At 38.8% G+C, this 25,932-nt stretch overlaps 1 protein-coding gene and 1 long non-coding RNA gene across 2 annotated transcripts in view; both read left to right on the top strand.

The window, feature by feature from the left end:
- Nucleotides 1-796: 796 nt before the first annotated feature.
- LOC131685495 (uncharacterized) lies at nucleotides 797-2,000 on the top strand. The gene is made up of 3 exons (XR_009304817.1): nucleotides 797-948; nucleotides 1,192-1,438; nucleotides 1,647-2,000. It is a non-coding gene; the product is annotated as an uncharacterized LOC131685495 (long non-coding RNA).
- A 3-nt stretch (nucleotides 2,001-2,003) lies between these two features.
- LOC131685483 (myotubularin-related protein 13) overlaps nucleotides 2,004-25,932 on the top strand; it is a 65,396-nt gene continuing 41,467 nt past the window's right edge. Inside the window, exon 1 of the mRNA XM_058969219.1 lies at nucleotides 2,004-2,080. Within this exon, the coding sequence (XP_058825202.1) occupies nucleotides 2,026-2,080 (55 nt within the window). The 5' untranslated portion in view covers nucleotides 2,004-2,025. The remainder of the gene's footprint in view (nucleotides 2,081-25,932) is intronic.

The following is a 25,932-nucleotide window of genomic DNA, read 5'->3' as shown; positions in this document are numbered from 1 at the left end:
TACTGGGTAGGGAAAATTATGAAAATTAAAGCCATAGTACTCAAGTGAGAGCAGAAGACAAAGACAAAGACAGAAGACAAAGATTAAGCCCGTACGATATTAAGCCTGTTCTAATGACCCTGTCACTTCTAGTTTTCCGATCTGTTTACTTCACATTCTTGCTCTCACTTGAGTACTATGGCTCCAATTTTCATAACTTTCCCTACCCAGTAATCTCTAGCTAATTGAATGTCGTTAAAATGTTAAAAAGAAAATGTGACTAACATAGTCGAAATAAAAAAGTAAAAAAAAGTTTTTTTCTTTCAAAAGTAGATCTCGCGGGCCAATAAGAATACTGTCAAAATTCACTTTGAGAGGAAATTTTGAAGAAACCATTAATCGCCGATTATAAATTATAACAGCAAGCGGAAGAAAAAACTTTTCTCTTTCATAAAATGTTAACATCCATTCTCGGCGAGGTACGGTTTGTCCGGAATTTTCTCTCAAAGTGAATTTTGACAGCATGCTTATTGGCCATTTACAACCAAAAAAACACTGTTTTAGAACACGCAGCTTCAAAAAAAATTTTATTCAAAGATTCAGAATCCCGGAAAATGACACCTCTGACTTCAATTCGTCGCAATGTCAGTTGATGGTAAACTTTCGTGAATTGAAAAATCGCGCTTGTGTTTGTGCACGATCCGCACTTGCCTCGCCGTAGTTGAACAAGAGTAAAATAACGTCAAACAAGCAACTTTCCTCGCAGTGCAAAGTCTTGTCGTGTGAAGAAAAGAAGTTTCATCCGTTTCGAGTAAGTAAAGTGACTAGGCACCTCGACCGCTCGTATATCCATTCAAAAGTGAGGGGTCAATAGTGCACTTATTGCGTTCTTCTAAAGTTTGGCCAGCTCCCGTTGGAATATCGACAACATTCTCGCGACCGTTTGATAGGCACTGGAAACAAACAAAAGTGAGAATAAAGATCTGTTTTGTGCTTCTGCTGATGATGCAAAAGAAAACGGGAAAGGCGATTGCTCCTCAAGAAAAATCATAAGCTGTTGTTCTGCTTCCCTCACCCGTTCCGCATACCTGGCACTATAGTTTAGCACCAGCAGCAGTAGATTTCGTATTCTGATTTTTCGTGTGTGCCGATGGGGTGCGGTCCCAAAATAAGATTTTCCCGTTTTTGATTGTGCTACTCTGGCGGTTGCAGGTCTTCCGCGTTCCGGATAGAAGAGTCTCACTCGAGGCGAAAGAAAACCTATGCATGGGATTATTCCGGGGTGCTGCGGCAGCGAAACAAAATTGATGTGTGTGCTCAAGTGTTATCAGTGTGAATACGATTATTTTTGAATGTTATTTCGATTACCGCTGGAAGAGTAGCAGCCAGTACCGGAGGAGTAAGATTATCGAAAATGGAATAGTCAGGAGGAGTTGTAGCTGAGCTGGAAAACGAGCAAGTGAATAAAAAAAATGGTGGACAGTGGTTGACATTCTCCGGCCTAATCTTCATCCTTTCGCCTTTCTGCTGCTGTTCGTCATTACGGAGATTGGGCTGGATGTACGCAAAGTGCTTCTGTTAGTAGTGTGAATCAAGTCTATGAATAGTGTTGATCCAATATAATGTATACAATACACATGCATATAATCATCATTAATATTTCGTAGGAATTAAACTGTAGAATTCATGTTACAAACTCAATACAATCTTTACAAAGCTAGGACTTGATTCACCCTACCAGTGGCGATGTGAACATCTTCAGTTATAACATCATCAATGTCGTACGCAAACTAGCGGAACGTAGTGATCAGGTCAGTGTAGACGCTGCTTGGAAAAGTGTACAACTGAACAAAGCCAACCAGCCGAAGAAGCATTATTAAGTAGAGCAGCAGTATTCATCATCCCGCACAACCCGCTCGATCGAAGCAATCTGGTGGGTTGGTGCGGGCAGAGGAATCCCGTCAGCAGTTCTAACCGAGGAGGTTCACTGGGTCATCGATAGCAGCTAAAAGAAGCCCCCCCCCCCCCCCCCCCCCCCCCCCGAAAATGGCACGGCTGGCCGATTACTTTGTAATTGTGGGATACGATCACGAGAAAGAACGTAAGTTGGTTGTGTTTTTCCGTTTTGTTGCGTATTTTGAAATTATTGTCTCTATTAGGACTGATTCATTCATTCATATTCATAGGGTATCAATTTATTGCTTCGAGTAAGCTGTCATTGGTCGGAGCAATAATTGGCACCGTTAATTAATGGAGATTGTTTTATAAGGAGATTATTTGAAAATAGACGTTTAGAAGATGCAGGCAATATTGTCAGATGTCAGTGGGATCTGGGACTCATATTTTCACTTGCACTGTTTAGTAGACCATCGTAATTGATAGTGGATTGACCAATGGGCCAAAACTGCGTTGTCATTTAAAACTCAGTTCGGCTTGAAGAGATAGTTGCTGGTTGTTTTTTTAAAGGCTGCCTATAAAAAATACCTGACTAATGCGACAGATGATCTTTGATTTGATGGGAATTTCAAAGGGTTAGAAAGCACGTTCATAGCTTTTTTATAATTGTCGCTGTGCCTGTGGCCTTCGACTGGCAGAGTACATTTTCATTTGTTTCGATATCTTCATAGCATTGATGGTTGTGTATTTCTACTTACAAGTGAATTGATAAATTCGCTTTAGTGGAAGTATATTTGTGCTGTTAGTTATCGATTATTTTGAACTTTGTTCAGCTGGCTCAGAAACAGAATGCAGGATTGAAGTCTAAGAGTAAAATTGAACAATAAATTAAAGTACATCGCTTTGCTTCAATCCATCCAACGTCACAAACATATTGGATGACTCGGACTATTTTGCGCTGGATTTTTAGCCATGCAGCATCATGCGAAGCCTTGTTCAAGCATGTTTTGCCACAGAACGTTCCTTATGTATGAGTCACCCTGATATTCACAAACAGATGGTTATTCCAAAAGATGTATTCCCGAAATGTACCCAAAATTTGTTGCAAGGTAAACATCTGGTCCGTCCTTGAGAGTCCTGCTCGAAACCCACTTTGATATTCGCCGATAATCAGCCTGTTCATTCTACTAAATAAAACACGGGAGAGTACCTTGTAGCCGTCACTGAAGATCGTTATGCCTCCATAGTTGTTACACTCAAGTTTGTGGTCCTTCTTGAATATAGGACATATGAGGCCATCCAACCAATCGGACAGCATTTTTTCTTCCACCTAGTTCATCACGATCACACAGTAGATTGCTACGCACAGCCGGTCACCCTCAATTGTTAGAAGATCAGCCGGGACTCCGTTATTTACTTTACTACCTTACCGCTTGTCTATACTCCCCAATCCTGATTATGTTTGTGACTCTACCCATTTTTACGTTCAATAGCAGATTAAAATGCTCTTTTCACCTGGTAGCCACTCATTTACGATCTGTCAACAGATTCTCGTCCCGGGTTTTAATCGTGACCGGCATGCTGTACCTCCTCATGCCATTGACCGATCTGTAAAAATTTCACGTGCTGTTGCTGGTAAAGTTTATCTCTGCTTCAGCGAGTGCCTTTGTTGCGTCGTGCACACGTTTCTAACTCCAATGATGCTTTTTGTTCAGCTCACCAGATCGTTCACTGTTCTGACGTGTAGCCGCTGCAAACATTTGGCTTCTGGCCTGTCCCGTCGCTGCCTTCAGGTTATCTCTTATTAGCGGATCTTCTTTTCGTTCATCAAGGTTAGGGACATCATCCTCAGTCGACAGTCGTTGTATATTTAGACGCATGATTTTCACACGCCTGGAACCAATAAGGCTAAGCAGTCTTGGGCCAATCTTTCGCACCATAATGGTCAGAGTGAACGTTCGGCTCTCTTGTGATCTTGATATCAATGACATCGGACAAATGTTGCTCATCTATCATAACATGAACAATTAATTCGTTTTCACCCAGAGGCAGAATTTGAATCTGCAACCCTTGGGACTCTGTCCAAAGCACGAACCCTTTTGCTATCCCTGGGCTATGATAACGTGCCAGGAAGAACACATGATTATCACATTGGCGACAGTAATCATACCACTGTCTCTAGAGAGATCACATTTGATCTATTTAATTTCCCCGCTAGATACCAAGGCCGGGGCTTTTATTATTGTGTATGATCCCTTTCTAGAGACAGTGGTACGATCATTGTCGCCAATGCGATAATAAGGTTTTCTTCCCGGAACGTCTTCATAGTTAAGGGATAACAAAAATGTTTACGCATTGGGCTGGCGGCCCAAGGGTTGCAGGTTTGAATCCTGCCTCTGGAGATATTTTTTTCACACGATTGCTTTCGTTTAACTCTCCATTTCGAACCATCTTTCCCATAGGATTCCAACAAAAATTAACGATTTACAAGCAAAACTAATCCTTGACTTGCATCAATCTATGCAAGGCTTGCAAAGATTATCAAAAATTGGCTTTCAGGCAGGTTAATTCATAAAACAGATAACATACACGACTGGAGCTTTAAGCTGTTGTCAACTACTATTCGGTAGTTTTTACGACGTCACCCGCGTTATTGTTTGATACGGGTTTATGTATTATAGGGTTAAGAAAGCGGTATTGGTTGCTGAAATCGACCTTAATCTTTCGGAAAATAATGCGGAAATCGTATTGAATAACCGTATCGTTAGAAAAGTATTTTTGCTTTAACCGCTATTTAGATTTCATAATAAATTTACAAATTTAATAATGTACAATGTGGATTTAGGGCCAAATTCTTTGATTGCCATATTTTAAATTGGTTCCATGCTAACACTCACTAACAAAATAAATTACACTCACAATCTCTCTCATTCCAAACATACAAACGTAGCCTTCGCGATAACACAAACCTGATCACAAACGAGAACGCCCGTGATCTCGCCAACATTCAAACACCCCGGTAATTAGTGAATATTTTGGCACCTAAACATTACTAACGCGGTCTCAAGCATCAACCAACCGCTCGCGCAATCATTTGAGCGCGTCCGTGATCATAGCACCCCAAACTCATGCCTTCAATTGTAACAATAGAAAAAGAAATGTACAACGCGTTCCATGACGACATTACCTGGAACGGGGCCAACCTACTTCTAGCATCTGAACCATGCACCAAAAATTAAGTATATTCACAGTCCTCGCGCGATCATCCAAGAACACGTAAACATGCGAATGATATACACACTAACACACGCGACAAAAACATCAACATACAAACGTTCGAATCCTTCGCGATCATCCACGCACACCAACGCCCACGATCTCGCGAACGGGATAACCCAACCGTTTAGCAATTGAACTGTTTAGCACTTATAAATTCACAAACGCGGTCTCAAGAGTGAAATTCTAAATGCCCGTGTTCGCGCGATCATGGATCGGTTTCGTCCGGAAACTCCTATTCTCGGCCCTAGTAGCATAAGTCTAATGCCTTCAGGTGGACCAATCAAAAAGATGATGCTCATATCCACCAAACTACACGTTCCATGGCGACATAAAAATCGAATTTATACACACGAAGTCACATACACGCGACAAACAAACATACAAATGCTTGAGCCCCTCGCGATCATCCACACAACCTACACCCGCGCTTTCGCAGACATGATAACATCCTGGTGATAATATGAACGTCTCAGCACTTATAAACATTCAAATGCGGTTTCAAACGTGAACCTACAATCTCCCGCACTAGCGCGATCATGAATCGGTCACGTCCGGAAATCATTACCCTCCGCCCTAGCAACCTAAGTCCATACATTCAGTTGGACTAGGGGACGGGCATAGCGTAGTTGGTAAATCGATTGCCTTGTACGCAGCTCACCTGCGTTCGATTCCCAACCCCGCACACAGGGTTAGAGATTTTTCCAAAAGAGATTTCTGTAAACCGAAAAGAGGTGTTCGAAAAAATTCGACTAATCAAAAAATAAAGCTCATATCCACTAGACAACACCTTCCATGGCGACATGACCTAGAACTCTGGTGATATGGAAGATCTCACTTTCTTCTAGCATCTAAACCGTACACCGAAAATGAAGTATCAGATTCACGGCCCGTGCGCGATTATCCAAGACCACGCTAATATAAAATAGAACCTAAAATGGCGTTAGCACACGCGACATACATACGCACACGTGATCGAACACATTGACGTACAAATGCTCGACTCCTTCGTGATGATACACGCGCTCGCGAAATCCCCACTCCTACACATATCTGAACCGTACAATGAATATCACATTCAGAATCACGGCCCGCTGCAATTGGCCTTAAGCAGTGTTTTAGTGGGCGACATTGCCTGTCTCGTCTGCAATCGTAGTGAGTGATTCTGACGGGGAGCCCCCCCGGGTGGTGCTATACTGATTAGCTACTGCGCAAACCATTTATTTGCCTTGTACACTGATGGGACTTTTACCTGTGGTGTTTTATTTGCAGCGTAAATACGCATTGTATCGTCTGAGTACGATGGTGGATTATGTTTATTGGTGTGAACCAATGAGTAACCTCTGATTAAATAGTTTCAAGGGACCGGTACAAGTTTTTTTTTTATTGAGACGGTTCAAGTCAGTTGTGGGCCTTCAGATAGCATGGTCCAGATTCGTTGATACGAATGTTTTCATAACTAGTTGATGGATATCTGTTTCTACTTATAAGTGAAATGATCAATTACCTTGGGTAGATCCCTCGGCATGATACTGTACCTTGATGTGGTCCGGGGGCTTTTCCACCAAAGCAGTATTACAGTGATTATATCACATAAACTTGGGATACGATTATTTTCTTTTTAGTTAAGGTACATTGTGATCAATTTTAGTACTTAACTTGGCGACCTTTATTGTCCACTGCCATGGTCAAATAATATACAATGTGGGTTTAGGGCCCAATTCTCAGTACTAATGTATGTCTTTCATGTGATGATCATAAATTCAGCTGTATCTTGTACCTACCTAATCTATTACGTCTCTCATATATTGTCCTTTATTTCTTCTTTTTGAGTCCTATACTGCCATTCTACACCAGCCTTCAGCTGGGTCAGCAAAGATGGTGATAGTGAACGTCTTAACACTCACACATTCTCAAACGCGGTCTCAAGCATGAACCTATAAAAAAGCCCCCGCGCGCTGTTACGTATCGATCACGTCCGGAAGTCTATCCTTGATCCTAGAAGCCTAGGTCCATGCCTTCAGCTGGACCAATTAAGAAAATACGCTCATACCTATTAGACAACACGTCTCATGGCGACATGACCGGGAACCCTATCGATATAAACGATCCCACTCTCTACTAGAATTCTAACCGCGCACCGAAAATTTAATATCAGACTCACGGTTCGCGCGACCATTCAAGAACACACGTTACAAAATCACGTCAGCGCACAAACGTTAGAGCCCCTCGCGATTTTCCAAGCAACCTACGCCCACGAACTCGCAAACGTGATTACACCCCGGTGATAAGGTGAAAATCTCAGCACTCATAAACTTAGCAACACGATCTCAAGCGTCAACCTACAAACTCCCGCGCTCGTGCCATCATGAATCGGGATCGTCCGGAAGTCTCTATCCTCGGTACCAACAATCTAGGTCCTTGTTAATTAATAAAAAAAATAATAAAATTGAACAATAACTCCCATATCCACTAGACAAAACGTTCCATGGCGACATGACCGGAAACTCTAGTGGTATGGGGTAACTCTCTCCCTGTCAGAATGTGATCCGTACACCGAATGCTAAAGATCAGAATGACGGTCCGCGAATATATGAATGGCCGCAGGGTTTCAAAATCGAATTTATACACGCGAAGTCACATACGCGCGAGAACACGCAACAAATACGTCAACATACGAACGCTTAAGCCCTTCGCGATCATCTACGCACACCTATGCCCGAGATCGCGTAAACTTGATAACACTCCGGCAATTGTGTGAACGTTTTAGTGCTTACGACGTTACAAACGCGGTCTCAAACGCGAACCCGCAAACGCGCACGATCATGAATCGGTCACGTCTGGAAATCTTTAGCATTCATTCTAGCAATTTAGGTCCATACATTCAGTTGGACCAATCAAAAAAAAAAATAAAGCTCATATCCACTAGATCACGCGTTCTACGGCGACATGAATGGGAATTCTAATGATATGTAAGAACCCGCCTTCTTTTGAAATCTGAACCGTACACCAAAAATCAAAAATTAAGTATCAGATTCACGGTCCGCGCGCGATCATTCTAGAACACACGCGAAGATGCGAAAGGCACACGGTCATGAAATAGAATGTATACACGCGAAGTTCATACACGTTAGCACACGCGACATACAAACGCGCACGCGACATGCAAACGCACACGCGACATACAAACACACACGCGATCGAGCACGTTAACGTACAAATCTTCGAGCCCTTCGCGATGATACACGCGATCGCGAGTCCCTACGCCCGCACATACCTGAACCGTACAATGAATATCACATTCAGAATCACGGCCCGCTACAATTGGCCTAATGCAGTGTTTTAGTGGGCGACATTGCCTGTCTCGTCTGCAAATTGTAATATGTGATTCGGACGGGGAGCTCTTCCGAGAACCTAGCTCTACAGCTCCAGTAGGACAACTCTCGAAAAAAAAGATCAATTACCTTGGGTAGATATACATGAGGGTCCTGCTTACTGTCGACTCTTTTGACCTTGAGTGTGTTGACAGGTTCAGGGAAAAAGTGCAATACTGGCACCTGGGAGAATGTTGATTGTTTCGCTCAACTAGTTTTTGGCTCTTGAAAATAACCAGTTTCTACCTCAGATCGGCGATGTTTGTTCATTCCGAATAACTGGTGGTTCTAATGCGTATTTAATTCGAGCCGATTGGATCATTCGGGGGAACTCGTCGTCTCCGAGAGTAGAGGCAAGTATCTCTCACGTATCTAATGAAAAGAGACTGTTTTACGGAACTTCCAAGTATTCAAAAACTTCTATCTCATTAATTCCCAAAAGAGAAAATTGGATGAAACCAATTTGCGCGTTAATGGCACAAGACCTAGCGTAAATTGGATTTGATTTTTGTGTTTCCAATTCATCTCGTCAGTAACTAGCACCAACTGAGTGTCTAGTTAGACAATGCATCTAAACTAGTACCCAAATTAGCACTAGCTATACACAAAAAAGCTCGACACATGTGAACGCCTAACTAGAAACAAATACAGAAGCTCTGATTTACTGACGAGATAACGAAAAACAAACTCTTGTCTAGTTTAGGTACATCTTCTAAACTTTGGTGCTAGGTAGTGATGAGATGAATTCAAAACACAAAAATCAAACTTAATTCTATTTCATGCCTTCCCTTGCGTTTATTGAGGATATCAAACCTGTAGGCCGGCGTCAACTGGATACTACTGTCTTCTGCAGTAGTAGCAAAATGAGAAAGCGCGAGCGAGCAAGGGTTACAGAAGGTTTTTGTTTGCAGACCCAGAAAACACCATGGAACTGCAAGTCGCTTGGCTTCCCCGGGTTCGACCAAATCCTGCATGACGAGCTGCAAAACTCTCAATTTCGAACTTGTTGTATGGCAGGAACTTTACCTGGCAGGACAGAAGGAGTGGAAACGCGGATATTGAGCGCTTACATTCAGAGCAGCGGCGCAAAAACAAGCAGAGAACCGGTTTTATAGTGCTGGGAAAGATACATCAACACGTGATCAAGTGGTAAGCGGAAAGGATATGTGTAGTGAGGATCAAAGGCCGTTTCTTCAACTACAGCATCGTCAACGTGCGTTGTCCTCACGAAGTAAGATCGGAGGACTAGAAAATGCTTTGGCTCGATTACGTGTACAATCAAAAGCATGTGTGAACATTGAAGTTAAAATTTTGAACAATAACGGATATAATTCTAGAATCCTATAGTGCGCGATCCTATAATGCCCTACTTGTAGTAAAAGAACATAACATAGCATATCTTTGGAATGGTCGTTTCTTATTCTTTTTATAACATAAAAAGGTTAAAAATTGGTTGAATAATGACAACGTAGAAAATTTCAAAAATGGGCATTTTAAAATATCCATATCAAGAGTACTATAAGTCATGACCTACTATGAAGATGAAACAGAAATAACCTTCACTTGCCCTAATCAGTGCTACTGGGATTATAAACAGAATTTTTTTAATGAAAAAGTCAGGTATCTGCTACGCCGCCATGATTTCTATGCCAACTTCTAAAACGTCGCGTTAGGGTCGATCCACAATAAACAGAATCAATTTCATTCGACACAATTTCGTGATAGTCGAGTTCGTTTAATTTGTTGGTGCACCATGATGTAAAGTTTTTGTTATTCACCGACAAGTCGAAAACAACACATTTCTTTAATTAGCTTTCCAATATTTTCGCTTTCTAACAAATTTCTAAAAATTGAGTCATGCCGTACGGTATCTGACTAGTGAAAATCGAGCTTCGAGCAAAACAAGCAGAACAATTTGAACTGTCAGTGGAGCCCATAGTTTGTGTGCCCGCTGAGATGTTGACTTATGTCAGTTCAATACAAATGGGATAGGGGTGTCATATACGTGGAAAAAGTGCTTATAACAGTTTCATGGATAAATGTTAAATGGCGTTAAAATGTGTCCACGAAATGTTTTTTCAATCGAGTAATTTTTATCAGAAATGTATTTATTAGCATACTGTGTTGCGTTTCGGCTTCGCCTCATCAGAAACCAACACTAACTTATTGTCGGAATAGATTAGCGCCGGCTTGACGCAAATCCCTTAAAACTAAAACACACTTTGTGTTTCAATCGAACGACTGATCAAACGTGATGCCCTCCTGTACAAAGACTGGTTTTTACAAACAAAGTTTCACCCTAGCGAGAAATTTTGGTTTTTATCAAATTTTCCTCCTTAGGGTGAAATATAGCATGGTATTTATTAGCGCCGCTGGGCACGACCGACTGAACCTACACGATGACCTGTAGGAAAGTGCGAAACGTTGATTGAGTACGAGCAACCAAACAAAAGGAATTATATAAAATTATATAATGCAAATGATTAAGCTAGAACGTGGCAGGGCATTATGCTGTTCGGACATTTTAACTACACCATAATTTGGAGACTAAGGTAAGGCGATGAAATATATATTTGAATTAACAGTACTGATATGCTGTTTGTATAGAAGTAGGAAAAAACGAAAGGATTAATAGGTCGAGGAATCTATTGTTGGCATTAATTGAGGAGAGGTTAACAGGCAGAAGGGAGAAGTCATGACAATCCAATCAAAGCTAAACCATTTTCAGAGGATGGTCTTGATGGCGGTGGCTGGTGCGTTCTTGACCTACTCCTGCTCTAGAGACATAAAACCAATGTGCCGCTCTTGAACATAAAACCAATATATGTTTCTGAAACAAGAAGCACTTTCTTGTGTATACCATCTTAAGGTTACTGGGCTCTGGAACAGTAACCCAATAGATCGTGCAATTAGCCACACAAGACTGTAGCCCCAAATGGTTAATTGAAATGAGTATACACTTGCTCCTAGTGACCTTACACGCACATGTAGTTTTCCCTTTAAAACTTTTAATGTGAGAATTCCTCTTCGCGAGAAATGGCTGTCTGGCTGGATGGAGCGACAACTTGAAGAATACGTAGTTTGTTATACGGACGGTTCTTTGTTGGAGGGCCGAGCCGGTGCTGGTGTCTATTGTCATGAGATGAGATTAAACCAATCTCATTCGCTTGGTAGATACTGTACCGTATTCCAAGCAGAAATCTTTGCGATACTGTGTGGCGTACAATCGGCACTTCAACAGGGAATTTGCGGTAAAAGAATCTATTTTTGCTCTGACAGTCAGGCTGCCCTGAAAGCACTTAGTTCGGCAGATTCGGGATCGAAATTAGTAATCACATGTCGAACTCCAATCGAAGAACTTAGCATTTCAAATGCTATCTACCTTCTATGGGTACCCGGTCATTCCGGTATTACTGCAAATGAGTGGGCGGACGAATTGGCTAGAGCTGGCACTGCGACTGATTTCGTTGGTCCAGAACCAGTTGTACCAGTGTCGATAAGTTGGATAATGCACAAGATTCGCTCTTGCCAACCATTCGCGTAGCTTGCAAACTTGCGTTCAAACAAAGACTTTTCTACCGGACGTGAATCCGAAAATGTCAAAAAATTTGTTGCATTTTTCCAAGCACAACTGCAGTCTTCTAGTCAGGGCACTGACTGGACATTGCAAACTCAATTATCACATGGCTACTATTCAGCGCGCTGAGTATTATTCATGTGATCTTTGTGAATCCGATTACGGAACATATCATTTGATATGCAACTGCCCTGTATTAATGCAATTACGTATCCGGATTTTTGGTTCTTCATACATAGATGAACCTATGTACAGAGAGCTGAAATTTAAGGATATGATATTGTTCCTAACCCAATGTGGTAAAGAGATATTGTTTTAGCCGTATTTGAATGACAATATCTCTTAGGATGTGTTGTCGTTCTGTTAAAGGGCGAACACGAAATTATTGCGACACCGAACATGTCATAGCATAGCATAGCATATACGATTGCACAAATCGTGGGTGGCTGTACAATGATCAGCTGATAATTACCAAGATATCCACCATATCGTGTCGCAAGAAAAAAAAACATTTGGGATTAACGCTTTTTCTTCATAGTGGAACAAGCATCACAGTGTACACCTGGCCACGTCCTGACAATCGTCGAGGAAGGGAAGGAATGTTAGTTCAACATCTACTTACAAAAGTGCAGGGAACCCATACAACTTTCATAGATGTTTCAGGAATAGGAATTTGTGTTAGTAGGGCAGGTTATTTATGAGGAGCTTATTCAACAATATTTCAGTGCAAAATGGATGTAACTTACCTTGTTTAGCCCGTATTTACAATAAGAAAATTATTTAGATAAAATATATAAACATTGAAAAAATAACATTTAACAATTTCACCTGCTCTCAATTAATTAGGGTGCATGAATTTTCCTCCACCATCAGTGAAATCGTTGCATCAACTAGTCATGTATAGATGGCGCTACGCTAAACGAGCTGGTGTACCCTTGGCGGCTAGATTCACGCTCATGCATTAAAAAGTTATCAGAATGTGACGATATAATCACTACGTAAAATCTCTCTATTTCCACGCTATTCACACCTATTAACACGTAACTCTACAGAAGAAATTACTATGTGAATGATTGACTTCGATTTTCCGTCAAACACACAATATACTATTGGAAAACTTTGGAAAATATTGCATGAACAGAAAAACACGTCCGAGCGGTTCGGCAGTGCTGCCAATTTTTTCTTATTGTGACACCGAAAATGTCATGCCAATTTTCTTATAATGTTTAAAATCAAACCAAAATTTTAGGGTAGTTTTATACATATATTTACTTCAAAAATCAAAAGAAAAGGTAATCGATGGAGCCTTGAGCGTAAAATTGAACGCATTTTCGCTTGATGCCCTCCTTCAAAGTCTTTACAGTGTCATCCGGTACCAGTTTCTCAGTTTTTCCCATTTTCTTAGCATGTCCTTCTCGTCTTTGACTGTCTTCTTGCTCTTCCGAAGTTCCCGCTTCATCATTGCCCAGTACTGCTCCACCGGGCACAGCTCCGGACAGATTGGCGGATTCATGTCCTTTGGAACAAAATGGACAGAATTGGCCTCGTACCACTCCAGGACACATTTAGAATAGTGGCATTATGCCAAATCTGGCCAAAATAGCGGAGCTTCGTCGTGCTGCTGCAAGAACGGCAAAAAGCGCTTCTCGAGCACCTTTGTCACGAAAGGCTCACTCCTCAGTCCGCAAGAGCAGATGGCCTGCCAAATGAGATATTTGGAGGCGAACTTCGACATTTTCTTCTTCTTAAATTTGTCGTCCACATAGAACTTGATCTTGCCGGAGAAAAACTCCAACCCCGGAATTTGCTTAAAATCGGCTTTTATATACGTTTCGTCGTCCATTACACAGCAGCCATATTTTGTCAGCATCTTCTCGTAGAGCTTCCGTGCCCGAGTTTTAGCCGTCGATTGTTGCCGCTCATCGCGGTTTGGGAAGTTCTGCACCTTGTATGTATGTAGTCCAGCTCTCTTTCTTGCATTCTGGACGTAGCTCTGCGACATGCCGATCTTTTTAGCCAAATCACGGCTTGAGACGTTGGGATTTGCTTTAATCATCCGCTTCACCTTTCCCTGCGTCTTTTTGTTCTCCGGTCCCGGTTTTCTTCCAGCTCCTTTGCCGTGGTCCAACGTCAACCGCTCCTGGAACCCCTTCAACACTCTGGACACGGTTGAATGATGAATGTTCAACATTTTTCCCAACTGCCGGTGCGACAGGTCAGGAAATTCCAGGTGTTTGGAAAGAATTTGTTCTCTCGACTCGCGTTGGTTCACCTCCATTTTCGTTGAATCGAAAAACACGACTTCGAGTTTGACAGCATGTAAACAATACACATCAATGAGAAAGTGTGCAAAATTTGGTTGATTTTTACCCAATGGTAAAAAAGTTATGCCCTGTTGAATGTGTCGCAATAATTTCGTGTTCGCCCTTTATGGGACTGATTTGCGATCATGGGCAGTGTAGCTTTATAGAATTTGCGGAAAATTCGGATAATTGGTATAGTTCATTTCGGGCAATGGTATTTCGGGAAACTGCATCCCAGAATAATACCGATTTGGTAACCCTGGAGTCAGATCCACAAGAAAACTCATCACCGATGGATTTGTTTGGACATCGATAAACAATGATATCACGAAGTTTGTCAGAGATTGTCAACAGTACCAAAAGTCTAAAATTTCTCGACACACCGTTGCACCGAACTTGACTTTCGATACGCCAAAGGCTCGATTTCGACATATTCATGACGATTTGGTTGGACTACTGTTGCCATACAAAGGATACCGTTATCTGTTCACAATCGTCGACAGATTTTCAAGTTGGCCAGAGACGATACCGCTTCAGGGCATAACGGTAGCAATGACCTTGAAAGAATGGACTTCATGATATGGTACATCAGAAACAATCACAACCGATCAGGGTCGTCCGTTGGAATCAGAAGTTTTTCAGGATTTGACGCGTCTCCTTGGAGTACATAACATACATACCACCGCTTACCATCCCCAATCACATGGAATGTTGGAGCGTTTTCATCGCACTATGAATGTGGCTTTGATGTACACCGATCCAAAAAATGGGGCGATCGTTTTTCATTGCATCAGTACCAGTTCTTGGTTTAAAATCCATATTTCGAGAAAATTTCCGATGTTCTGCAGCTAAGCTTGTGTTCGGAGAACAAGTAAGAATCCCCGAACCCCGATTCACCGAGACAAAATGGGGACCGCGCGGAATTTGCGCATGCGCATTATATCGAACGTTTTCGGGTTTGACAGCACCAAAGAGCGTTCGTCATTCCAAGGAGCGAGTCTTTATAAATCCGATATTAAAGGATAACAGCCTTGTGTTCGTCCGAATCGATACAGTTAGACGACCAGTCCAATAACCTAAGAAGGGTCTTATGAGGTAATAAAGCGGGGCGACGAATATTTTGAAATAATTTTCGGGACAGAGCCAGTAGTTTCTGTCGATCGAGCGGAACCATATGAACACCGTCCTGTAGAGAGAAGGAAACAACCAATCGAGAACGAAGCGTAACCGTGAAAACACGCTCGAAGAATAAAAAAATTATTCGATTAGCCGATTTGTACCCCAAGAGCTTCCATTTCCCGACGGTTTTCAGCTTCCCGGGATTCGGGAAATAAATATGAAATTTCCCGGGAAATCCCGGGATCCTGGGAATATGGAAATAAATAAAAAAGTGAATCATTTTCTTGAAAACAAAAGGTAAAATTGAAAAGTTTTCATACCCGTTTGATTGCATGTATATCAGTCTTAAATCCAGTTGTCAGAATATGCCGAAACCCATTTTGAGTTGAAATTAACTGCAGTATGTACCACGCAAAATATTTTCAACGAAGGAAAAAATCTTCAAACACTAAAGTTGCACATTCAGATTGGAACGATAAGCCATTCTAGCGTCTCCAGTAGAATTTCAGAAATTTTCTGTCTTCATTGTTTCATCGGTTCAACCTCAAACATACACGAATCTCGTACTTTCACCACATGCTTTGAAAGAAGCAGCCGCATGGGTGATGGCTGAAACAGTAGTGTGAGAGCCAAGAGCGACGGCTTTTTCTATTCTCTTTTGCACCGGTTCAAATCAATTATTGAACCAGCGTGCATTGTAGTGATGTCCACATGCTCGTTAGAGCTCTGTGTGCAAAACGAGAGCACTTTATAAATTTCAAACACGTTTCGAACGCTTGTTTTCATGGGTAGTCTAATCAGATCTTTCTCCCCTTGGGACACACTAGTTATAAGCGTATATGGATTTACTTGGTTCAACGATAACAACGAACCATCTATTTTTGCTTTGTAAAAATTGTTTGTTGTTTGCATTGACATATTGAAAACATGTCTACTAACAATGTAAAATGGGCATAACTTCAAAAAAGATTTGGTCGAATCGTTTCGCGTTCTATTGTAATAATGTTAAGTCTCTTTCTTACGATATTTTGCAAGCAAAAAAAATTTTCTGGATTCATTGAATTGAATATGGAACATTTTAATTTCTATCCTATTTGGTAGAAATCATCTATATTTAAAATAATTGGTTATTTGTCGCATCATTAAGGTTTTAAACAGGTTTATAAATGTGTCAACCTATCTTATACGGAAGGAGGGATAATTATCTGTGTAAAAAATAGAATCTTATTTTTTACACAGATAATTGCAGGTTGATTCGAATCATAACATGATTCATGAATATTCAATATTGCCTTTAGACATGATTGTGTTGTTTAAATTTAACTTTAGGAATCTTTTCAATGCGAAGTTGCCTACACGGATTTTTTTTTTGCTTTTCTCTATGGGACTCTCTCGAATTAGGTATTCCACAAGATGTTTGTTGGACGATTCACCGATGGGTTTCGACAACAAATTTGTTTTGCTCGACTCCTGCGATCAGAAAAACATCAGAAAAAAACGTCCGATGAACATCTTTCATTGGTCTTATTCGTTTGATGTTAGAATCCACGATTTTGAGGGACTGTGGTATTGAACAGGTTGACGGTGGAACCACGCGTCGCCTCAGTTCTTTGGTAATCTTGAATGAAATGATTGAGCTGCTTCAGGGTAGTGAGTGAGCTTGTACGACCACCCCTGGCTGCTACTCCGTTATCGATCTGGACTAGCTGCACAGAGAATAAGTAGATAATTATGCTTGGGAGTGGCAAAACATCTTTCAATGTGCAAACCTCCTGGTAATCCTAAAGTATTCATCAATACCGGCGCCGGCCAGGCCCGAACATAGATCGCGGAAGGAAAGGGAAGGAATGGTTAGTCCGATACTTGCTTTTGCTAGAGGCCGTATATACTACTGCGCACTCCACAAGTAGCACAGGAGGAGGATATTTTTGATAGTAAGAGTATAGAAGTTGGATCACTTCTTCTTTACCGACGCCAGAGAGGTGACTTCACTATCTGGACTAGATATCGATCCACCAAACTCATAGACCGGGGACAAACGGCTTTACTTCCCTTCCGAAGGAAGACGTGACCACAGATTTTTTCACCTCAGAAAAATCTCAACGACCTCGGCTGGAATTGAAAACCCAGGCAAATTGGAATGAGTGGCGGTCACGCTTACCACTCAACCACCGGCGCCGTCGATTGAGCTGCTTCAGGGTAGTGTGCAATTATTTTCGATCAAATTAGAAAACATGATATGTGGACTCCATTTCCGTCACATTAAGATCAGCATCATTGCGAATTAAGTATGAATCAAAATCAAGCAGATAATGGACGAAATGTGCAGCGATGGGTGAAGTCTACCATCGATTTCCTGTTACGAGCGAGTATCTGTCAGAATCTGAATTTCTTGATCTTAAGGTCCTTCAGAAATCCAGCGTGCGTCTTTGAAAGCGACTTTCAAAGAGTTTAAATGCGAATGATATGACATGACATGACGAATACAGCATTTTGTATTACTTTTTATACATCCAAAAATTTAAATATCCGGGCATGCAAAATTTCATGCAAATGCAGTTCCGGTAAAACAAATTATTCGATGAACCGACAAAATATTTCTGCAGATGCTCTAGAAACATTTCTTATTTTATATAGCGTTTGAGTTAAGCACCTCTACAAAAAAATTTTAACACAAACAGTGATTGATTTTTTAAGAAAGTAACACTATTTCCAGAACTAATTTGTGTTTGCAGACCCTTTCATTTAAGATCCAACTATTAAACTGAACTGTTAAAAGAACTGTTAAAAATCTGATCGATCGGCTCATCGGTTGCAGAGATATCTTGTGCTCCGCTAACGCTACTGTAAGGAAATGCTTCGGAACAACGGCCGGCAAATTCATCCATTTTTTTCATGAAAATACGCACATTAGTTAGCAGTGACTTGAGTAAGACTTGGACTTGGGGTTTAAAAAGCATAATTTGCAATCACTACGCACCCCAAATGTTTACCGGTCAAAATATTTCCTACAGAATTTCATTTACAGAACCTAAGCCTTTTGGAAAAACCGATTTAATCCACCTAGCAGTGAGATGAGACATTTCTTACACATTTCACTATTGGATTAGTTTGCAGAACTCACGAGAAGTAGGCACCCAATTAGAGGTGGGATGAAAACAGTTTCTAGTCTTGCACGAATAAAATCTCGAATAAACTGAATAAATTATACAAATCAACAAAACGACCGAAATAAAAAAGTAAAGCAAAAAATGAAACAATAGGTTTTTAAATTGATAAAATGAGTAGAAAAAGTAATGGAAATCATTATAATTTTGATCCAAATACACGAATCAAATTAGATTAGGTTATTACATAAAAATTAAGATATTTAGAAATAGTTATAAGATTAATAGAATAAATTGACTCATACTAACAAATTGAATGAAATAAAACGAATGACTGAACATTAAATGCATAAAATTAAAGATATGAATAAAATGAATCGGATAAATCAGATAAATCAAATGAATCAAATGAATTAAATCAATCAAATGAATCAAATAAATCAAATGAATCAAATGAATCAAATGAATCAAATGAATCAAATGATTCAAATGAATCAAATGATTCAAATGATTCAAATGATTCAAATGAATCAAATGAATCAAATGAATCAAATGAATCAAATGAATCAAATGTGAAACAACGGGAATGTTTTCCCAACACTTTGCTTACCAGAGCGAGGCCGTGGACTTTATATCTCTCCTAATGTTCCTTGGGCTGTGGTCCTGCTTCCGTGGTTGGGTTTTCTTTCTTAGAAGGACGTCTGGAGTTTTAGAACTTTGAAACTTAATTTATTCAGAAAATATTTACAAAAGTTATCTTAAAGCTACATGTTGCCCGCGCGATTCATATATCGCTACGGGAAAATTTGTCCCTTTTAGTCCTTAAGTTTTTCCCTATTCTCCTGAGATACGGTGTAGATTTCCTATGGCCTTAGAAGGGCGCAATTCCTATTTGTTTACTTATATATTTGGCCCTGCCTCTTCAAAACTGACGTATTTAACCACAATACGGATTCCTGCTATTCAATCCTAGTCCAGTCCCACAAGGGCTCACAAAATATGCGGTTACATTTGTACCGCTTTCTAAGATTTTATTACTATCCTAACCGCAGAGTAAGTGAGAAGGAAAAACCAAAGCTAGCTAATCGGACTGCGTATGGCACGCTTATGTATATTAGGCGCGGGAGGTTGGTAAATAGGCAGTGATCCCTTTTTCTGTGTTCTTTTCATTTCATTTTCGGGATTTTAAGATCAACATCAACCTTCCCTACGCGTAGCAGTGATGCATTTCTTATGCACTGCTGATATTGTATAATTAACTCATTTGCGCGGCAACAAAATGAATCAAATGAATCAAATGAATCCAATGAATCAAATGAATCAAATGAATCAAATAAATCAAATGAATCAAATGAATCACATGAATCAAATGAATTAAATGAATTAAATGAATCAAATTGATTTAATTCATCCAGTGAATACAATGAATCAAATTAATGAAATGGATCAAATGAATAAAAAGAATGGATGAACAAAACGAATAAAGTAAAAAATAAATGAAATGCATAAATAAAACAAACGAATCAAATAAACAAAATGAGCTGAAGTGATAAAATGAATAAAAAGAAGAAAATGAGCAGAATTAAATGCATTGATTAAAATGAATAATTGAACAGCAGTAAAAGGTTATAAATTAATATAAAGAAATAAATTGAATCAAATAAATTATTTGGATGAAATGATTAAAACTGAAAAAGTAGTCAGATTATTAAAATGAAGAAACTGAACAAAATGAATAAACTGGAAAAAATTAATAAAATACATACAATGAAAACAATGAATGATATGAGTAAAATGCACAAAAAGAATAAACTGATCAGAGTGAATCCAAAGAATGAAACGAATAAAATAAGTAAAATGAACTCAGATGAACAAAACGAATAAAAAGATGCGGAATGAAATAATTAATTAAAATTAAATGGTCATATATTTGAAGCCAAACACATTTTTGAATAAAGAAAATGAATAAACCGGATTGTACGGATTGAAAACCATTGCATCAGAAAGTTTTGAAATTTTTTTGAAAATCCCATCTTCTGAGAAAAGGCTAATAAATATGCAATGGACTTTCTAGGGCTTCCATCTTTTTTTGGTTTTCATGCTTCTTTACTTGATGAATTCAAAGTTTACTTTTTGGTCACATATTCCCGAAAAAAGATTTATGTGCAGAACAGAATTTACTGGTCCAGTATTTTAACGCGCAATTGAATATAGTAAAGTGAGACAAGGTCACATGTGCTTTCAAGCCCCTTGAACAGAGAACGACAGAGGGAGAATGCGATTCGTGAATGAGACAGGTAGATATTTCAAAGTTTTTATTTGCATTGAAGTAAATAGTGTGAAATGTCTAGGCTATGTCGATTGCATAAAAGCGTGTTTGTATTGTTTCGTTCGGAATTCTCGTGCAGGAAATATGGATAAATAAGTCCTATACAGACCAATATTGTGAAAAAGAAATGGTTCAAACTACTCAGTATATCCCCCATCGAGAGTGGGTACTTTGGGGACTTCTTTTCCTGGATCTAATTTGTGGATATTTTTGGTCTTTGATCCATTATTTTTCATGAAAGTTCGTACCAATACAACGAATGTGCAGCTGATACAACTCATGGTTCATTCGCCTGCGCAACGTTCCGTCTTCCATCTGCACGCCACCATAGATGGTACGCAACACCTTTCGTTCGAAAACTCCAAGGCGTTGGTCATCCACGAGCATAGTCCAGGTCTCGTGGCCGTAGAGGACCACCGATCTAATCAGCGTCTTGTAGATAATCAAGTTCGTGCGGCGGCGAATTTTGTTCGACCACAGTGTCCTCTGGAGTCCAACGTAGGCACGATTTCCCGCTAAGATCCGTCTCTGAATTTCTCTGCTGTTATCATTGTCGTCGGTTACCAGTGAGCCCAAATACATGAATTCTTCGACCATCTCGATTTCGTCACCGTCAATCCGAACTCGGGTGGGAGGTTCACATTGTCGTCTCTAGAACCTCTTCCTCTCATGTATTTTGTCTTCGAAATCCTGGCTTCAGCTTTCAGTCTTTGAGTATATATTTCATTCAAAATTCAATAGAGATACGAATAGTTTAAATATCGCACGTGGAATGTCTCTTTTGAAAATTTCCATCGTCAAACTTTCATATTACCCAGTTAAGCCAAATATTTTTCTGATATAGCCATGAATTTCCTTAATTATAGTGTAGATACAGGCTTTGAATATAATTGAATTAAAATTGAGTTGATGTAGCAGCAGACAAAAAATAGTTTTGTTTTCTCAAACCTTCGCAATTACAATTAACAAATATTTCAGATTGGCAGAAGATCTTATCACACAACTTAGAAATGCATAGAGAAATAGCTAGATAGATGCGATAGGAGAGAGACAGATAGAGAAAGAGAGAGAGAGAGAGAGAGAGAGAGAGAGAGAGAGTGAGATAGAGATGGGTGGGGGGGGGGCGTGTGAGGAATGGCAAATGATGGTTAATGCAGTGACATTATTTTTATAGGTATATTATTATGATATATTGATTCTTACATTCTTATCATAAATAATGTAAGTAGTAATTTTTGCTCCATAACCAGTATAACCTAAATCTTGCAAAAGAGCTAAATTTTCGCTAGATTTTTGGGCTTCAAACATGCAGTTGCTTTCGGTGACGCCACAAGTATAATTATATTAGAAATCTTTTATCTCACTACTAGGTGAATTACTTGTTGATCTGTGTATTGATATACCATCCAACATTACCTCATGATTGAACGCAATGCCTAATCCAAGGAATAAATACTAGAACTCACTGTTTCTTTATCAACGCATTATTTTGTCTTTGAAGTGAACTTATATATTGATTTTTGAGAAATAGTTCTTTTATTATAAAGGTAATTCACAAAATGTTCTCAACATCGAATTCCTTGAATCACGTAGATGTGTTTTCATACCCCGATATTCAAAATCGGTTTAGTTTTGCCCCTAAAACACCAGTAAAGCAATACTCTGTATGAAACAATCTCATTTTTAATTAGTAGAAATTGGTAAGCGAGGACTAAAAATACAAAATGTCTAATATCTCCGCCGCTCGTGCACGGATTTAGACAATCTATAGCTTGTTAGAAAGGTATTTTTACAAGCTTTCTATTTATGTGCAGTTTGTGGGACAATATTGTATTGTTCGAAAGTTATTTGCAAAAAACCTGCTGTGTTTTGACAAAATCGCCCATATCTCAGAAAGTAAACAACATATCGAAAATCAAAAATAATAGTGTCAAATGGCAATGTTAGGCCTTTCATTTTTGTATTACTTTTTATACATCCAAAAATTTAAATATCCGGGCATGCAAAATTTCATGCAAATGCAGTTCCGGTAAAACAAATTATACGAAGTATACATTCGATGAACCGACCAAATATTTCTGCAGATGCTCTAGAAACATTTCTTATTTTATATAGCGTTTGAGTTAAGCACCTCTACAAACAATTTTTAACACAAACAGTGATTGATTTTTTAAGAAAGTAACACTATTTCCAGAACTAATTTGTGTTTGCAGACCCTTTCATTTAAGATCTAACTATTAAAATGAACTGTTAAAAGAACTGTTAAAAATCTGATCGATCGGCTCATCGGTTGCAGAGATATCTTGTGCTCCGCTAACGCTACTGTAAGGAAATGCTTCGGAACAACGGCCGGCAAATTCATCCATTTTTTTCATGAAAATACGCACATTAGTTAGCAGTGACTTGAGTAAGACTTGGACTTGGGGTTTAAAAAGCATAATTTGCAATCACTACGCACCCCAAATGTTTACCGGTCAAAATATTTCCTACAGAATTTCATTTACAGAACCTAAGCCTTTTGGAAAAACCGATTTAATCCACCTAGCAGTGAGATGAGACATTTCTTACACATTTCACTATTGGATTAGTTTGCAGAACTCACGAGAAGTAGGCACCCAATTAGAGGTGGGATGAAAACAGTTTCTAGTCTTGCACGAATAAAATCTCGAATAAACTGAATAAATTATACAAATCAACAAAACGACCGAAATAAAAAAGTAAAGCAAAAAATGAAACAATAGGTTTTTAAATTGATAAAATGAGTAGAAAAAGTAATGGAAATCATTATAATTTTGATCCAAATACACGAATCAAATTAGATTAGGTTATTACATAAAAATTAAGATATTTAGAAATAGTTATAAGATTAATAGAATAAATTGACTCATACTAACAAATTGAATGAAATAAAACGAATGACTGAACATGAAATGCATAAAATTAAAGATATGAATAAAATGAATCGGATAAATCAGATAAATCAAATGAATCAAATGAATCAAATGAATCAAATGAATCAAATGAATTAAATCAATCAAATGAATCAAATAAATCAAATGAATCAAATGAATCAAATGTGAAACAACGGGAATGTTTTCCCAACACTTTGCTTACCAGAGCGAGGCCGTGGACTTTATATCTCTCCTAATGTTCCTTGGGCTGTGGTCCTGCTTCCGTGGTTGGGTTTTCTTTCTTAGAAGGACGTCTGGAGTTTTAGAACTTTGAAACTTAATTTATTCAGAAAATATTTACAAAAGTTATCTTAAAGCTACATGTTGCCCGCGCGATTCATATATCGCTACGGGAAAATTTGTCCCTTTTAGTTCTTAAGTTTTTCCCTATTCTCCTGAGATACGGTGTAGATTTCCTATGGCCTTAGAAGGGCGCAATTCCTATTTGTTTACTTATATATTTGGCCCTGCCTCTTCAAGACTGACGTATTTAACCACAATACGGATTCCTGCTATTCAATCCTAGTCCAGTCCCACAAGGGCTCACAAAATATGCGGTTACATTTGTACCGCTTTCTAAGATTTTATTACTATCCTAACCGCAGAGTAAGTGAGAAGGAAAAACCAAAGCTAGCTAATCGGACTGCGTATGGCACGCTTATGTATATTAGGCGCGGGAGGTTGGTAAATAGGCAGTGATCCCTTTTTCTGTGTTCTTTTCATTTCATTTTCGGGATTTTAAGATCAACATCAACCTTCCCTACGCGTAGCAGTGATGCATTTCTTATGCACTGCTGACATTGTATAATTAACTCATTTGCGCGGCAACAAAATGAATCAAGTGAATCAAATGAATCCAATGAATCAAATGAATCAAATTAATCAAATGAATCAAATAAATCAAATGAATCAAATGAATCACATGAATCAAATGAATTAAATGAATCAAATTGATTTAATTCATCCAGTGAATACAATGAATCAAATTAATGAAATGGATCAAATGAATAAAAAGAATGGATGAACAAAACGAATAAAGTAAAAAATAAATGAAATGCATAAATAAAACAAACGAATCAAATAAACAAAATGAGCTGAAGTGATAAAATGAATAAAAAGAAGAAAATGAGCAGAATTAAATGCATTGATTAAAATGAATAATTGAACAGCAGTAAAAGGTTATAAATTAATATAAAGAAATAAATTGAATCAAATAAATTATTTGGATGAAATGATTAAAACTGAAAAAGTAGTCAGATTATTAAAATGAAGAAACTGAACAAAATGAATAAACTGGAAAAAATTAATAAAATACATACAATGAAAACAATGAATGATATGATTAAAATGCACAAAAAGGATAAACTGATCAGAGTGAAACCAAAGAATGAAACGAATAAAATAAGTAAAATGAACTCAGATGAACAAAACGAATAAAAAGATGCGGAATGAAATAATTAATTAAAATTAAATGGTCATATATTTGAAGCCAAACACATTTTTGAATAAAGAAAATGAATAAACCGGATTGTACGGATTGAAAACCATTGCATCAGAAAGTTTTGAAATGTTTTTGAAAATCCCATCTTCTGAGAAAAGGCTAATAAATATGCAATGGACTTTCTAGGGCTTCCATCTTTTTTTGGTTTTCATGCTTCTTTACTTGATGAATTCAAAGTTTACTTTTTGGTCACATATTCCCGAAAAAAGATTTATGTGCAGAACAGAATTTACTGGTCCAGTATTTTAACGCGCAATTGAATATAGTAAAGTGAGACAAGGTCACATGTGCTTTCAAGCCCCTTGAACAGAGAACGACAGAGGGAGAATGCGATTCGTGAATGAGACAGGTAGATATTTCAAAGTTTTTATTTGCATTGAAGTAAATAGTGTGAAATGTCTAGGCTATGTCGATTGCATAAAAGCGTGTTTGTATTGTTTCGTTCGGAATTCTCGTGCAGGAAATATGGATAAATAAGTCCTATACAGACCAATATTGTGAAAAAGAAATGGTTCAAACT

The sequence above is a fragment of the Topomyia yanbarensis genome, chromosome 2, assembly GCF_030247195.1.
Source record: "Topomyia yanbarensis strain Yona2022 chromosome 2, ASM3024719v1, whole genome shotgun sequence".
Lineage (NCBI taxonomy): Eukaryota > Metazoa > Arthropoda > Insecta > Diptera > Culicidae > Topomyia > Topomyia yanbarensis.
The sequence above is the reverse complement of the archived record's forward strand: the minus strand, read 5'-3'. Positions and strand labels throughout refer to the sequence as shown.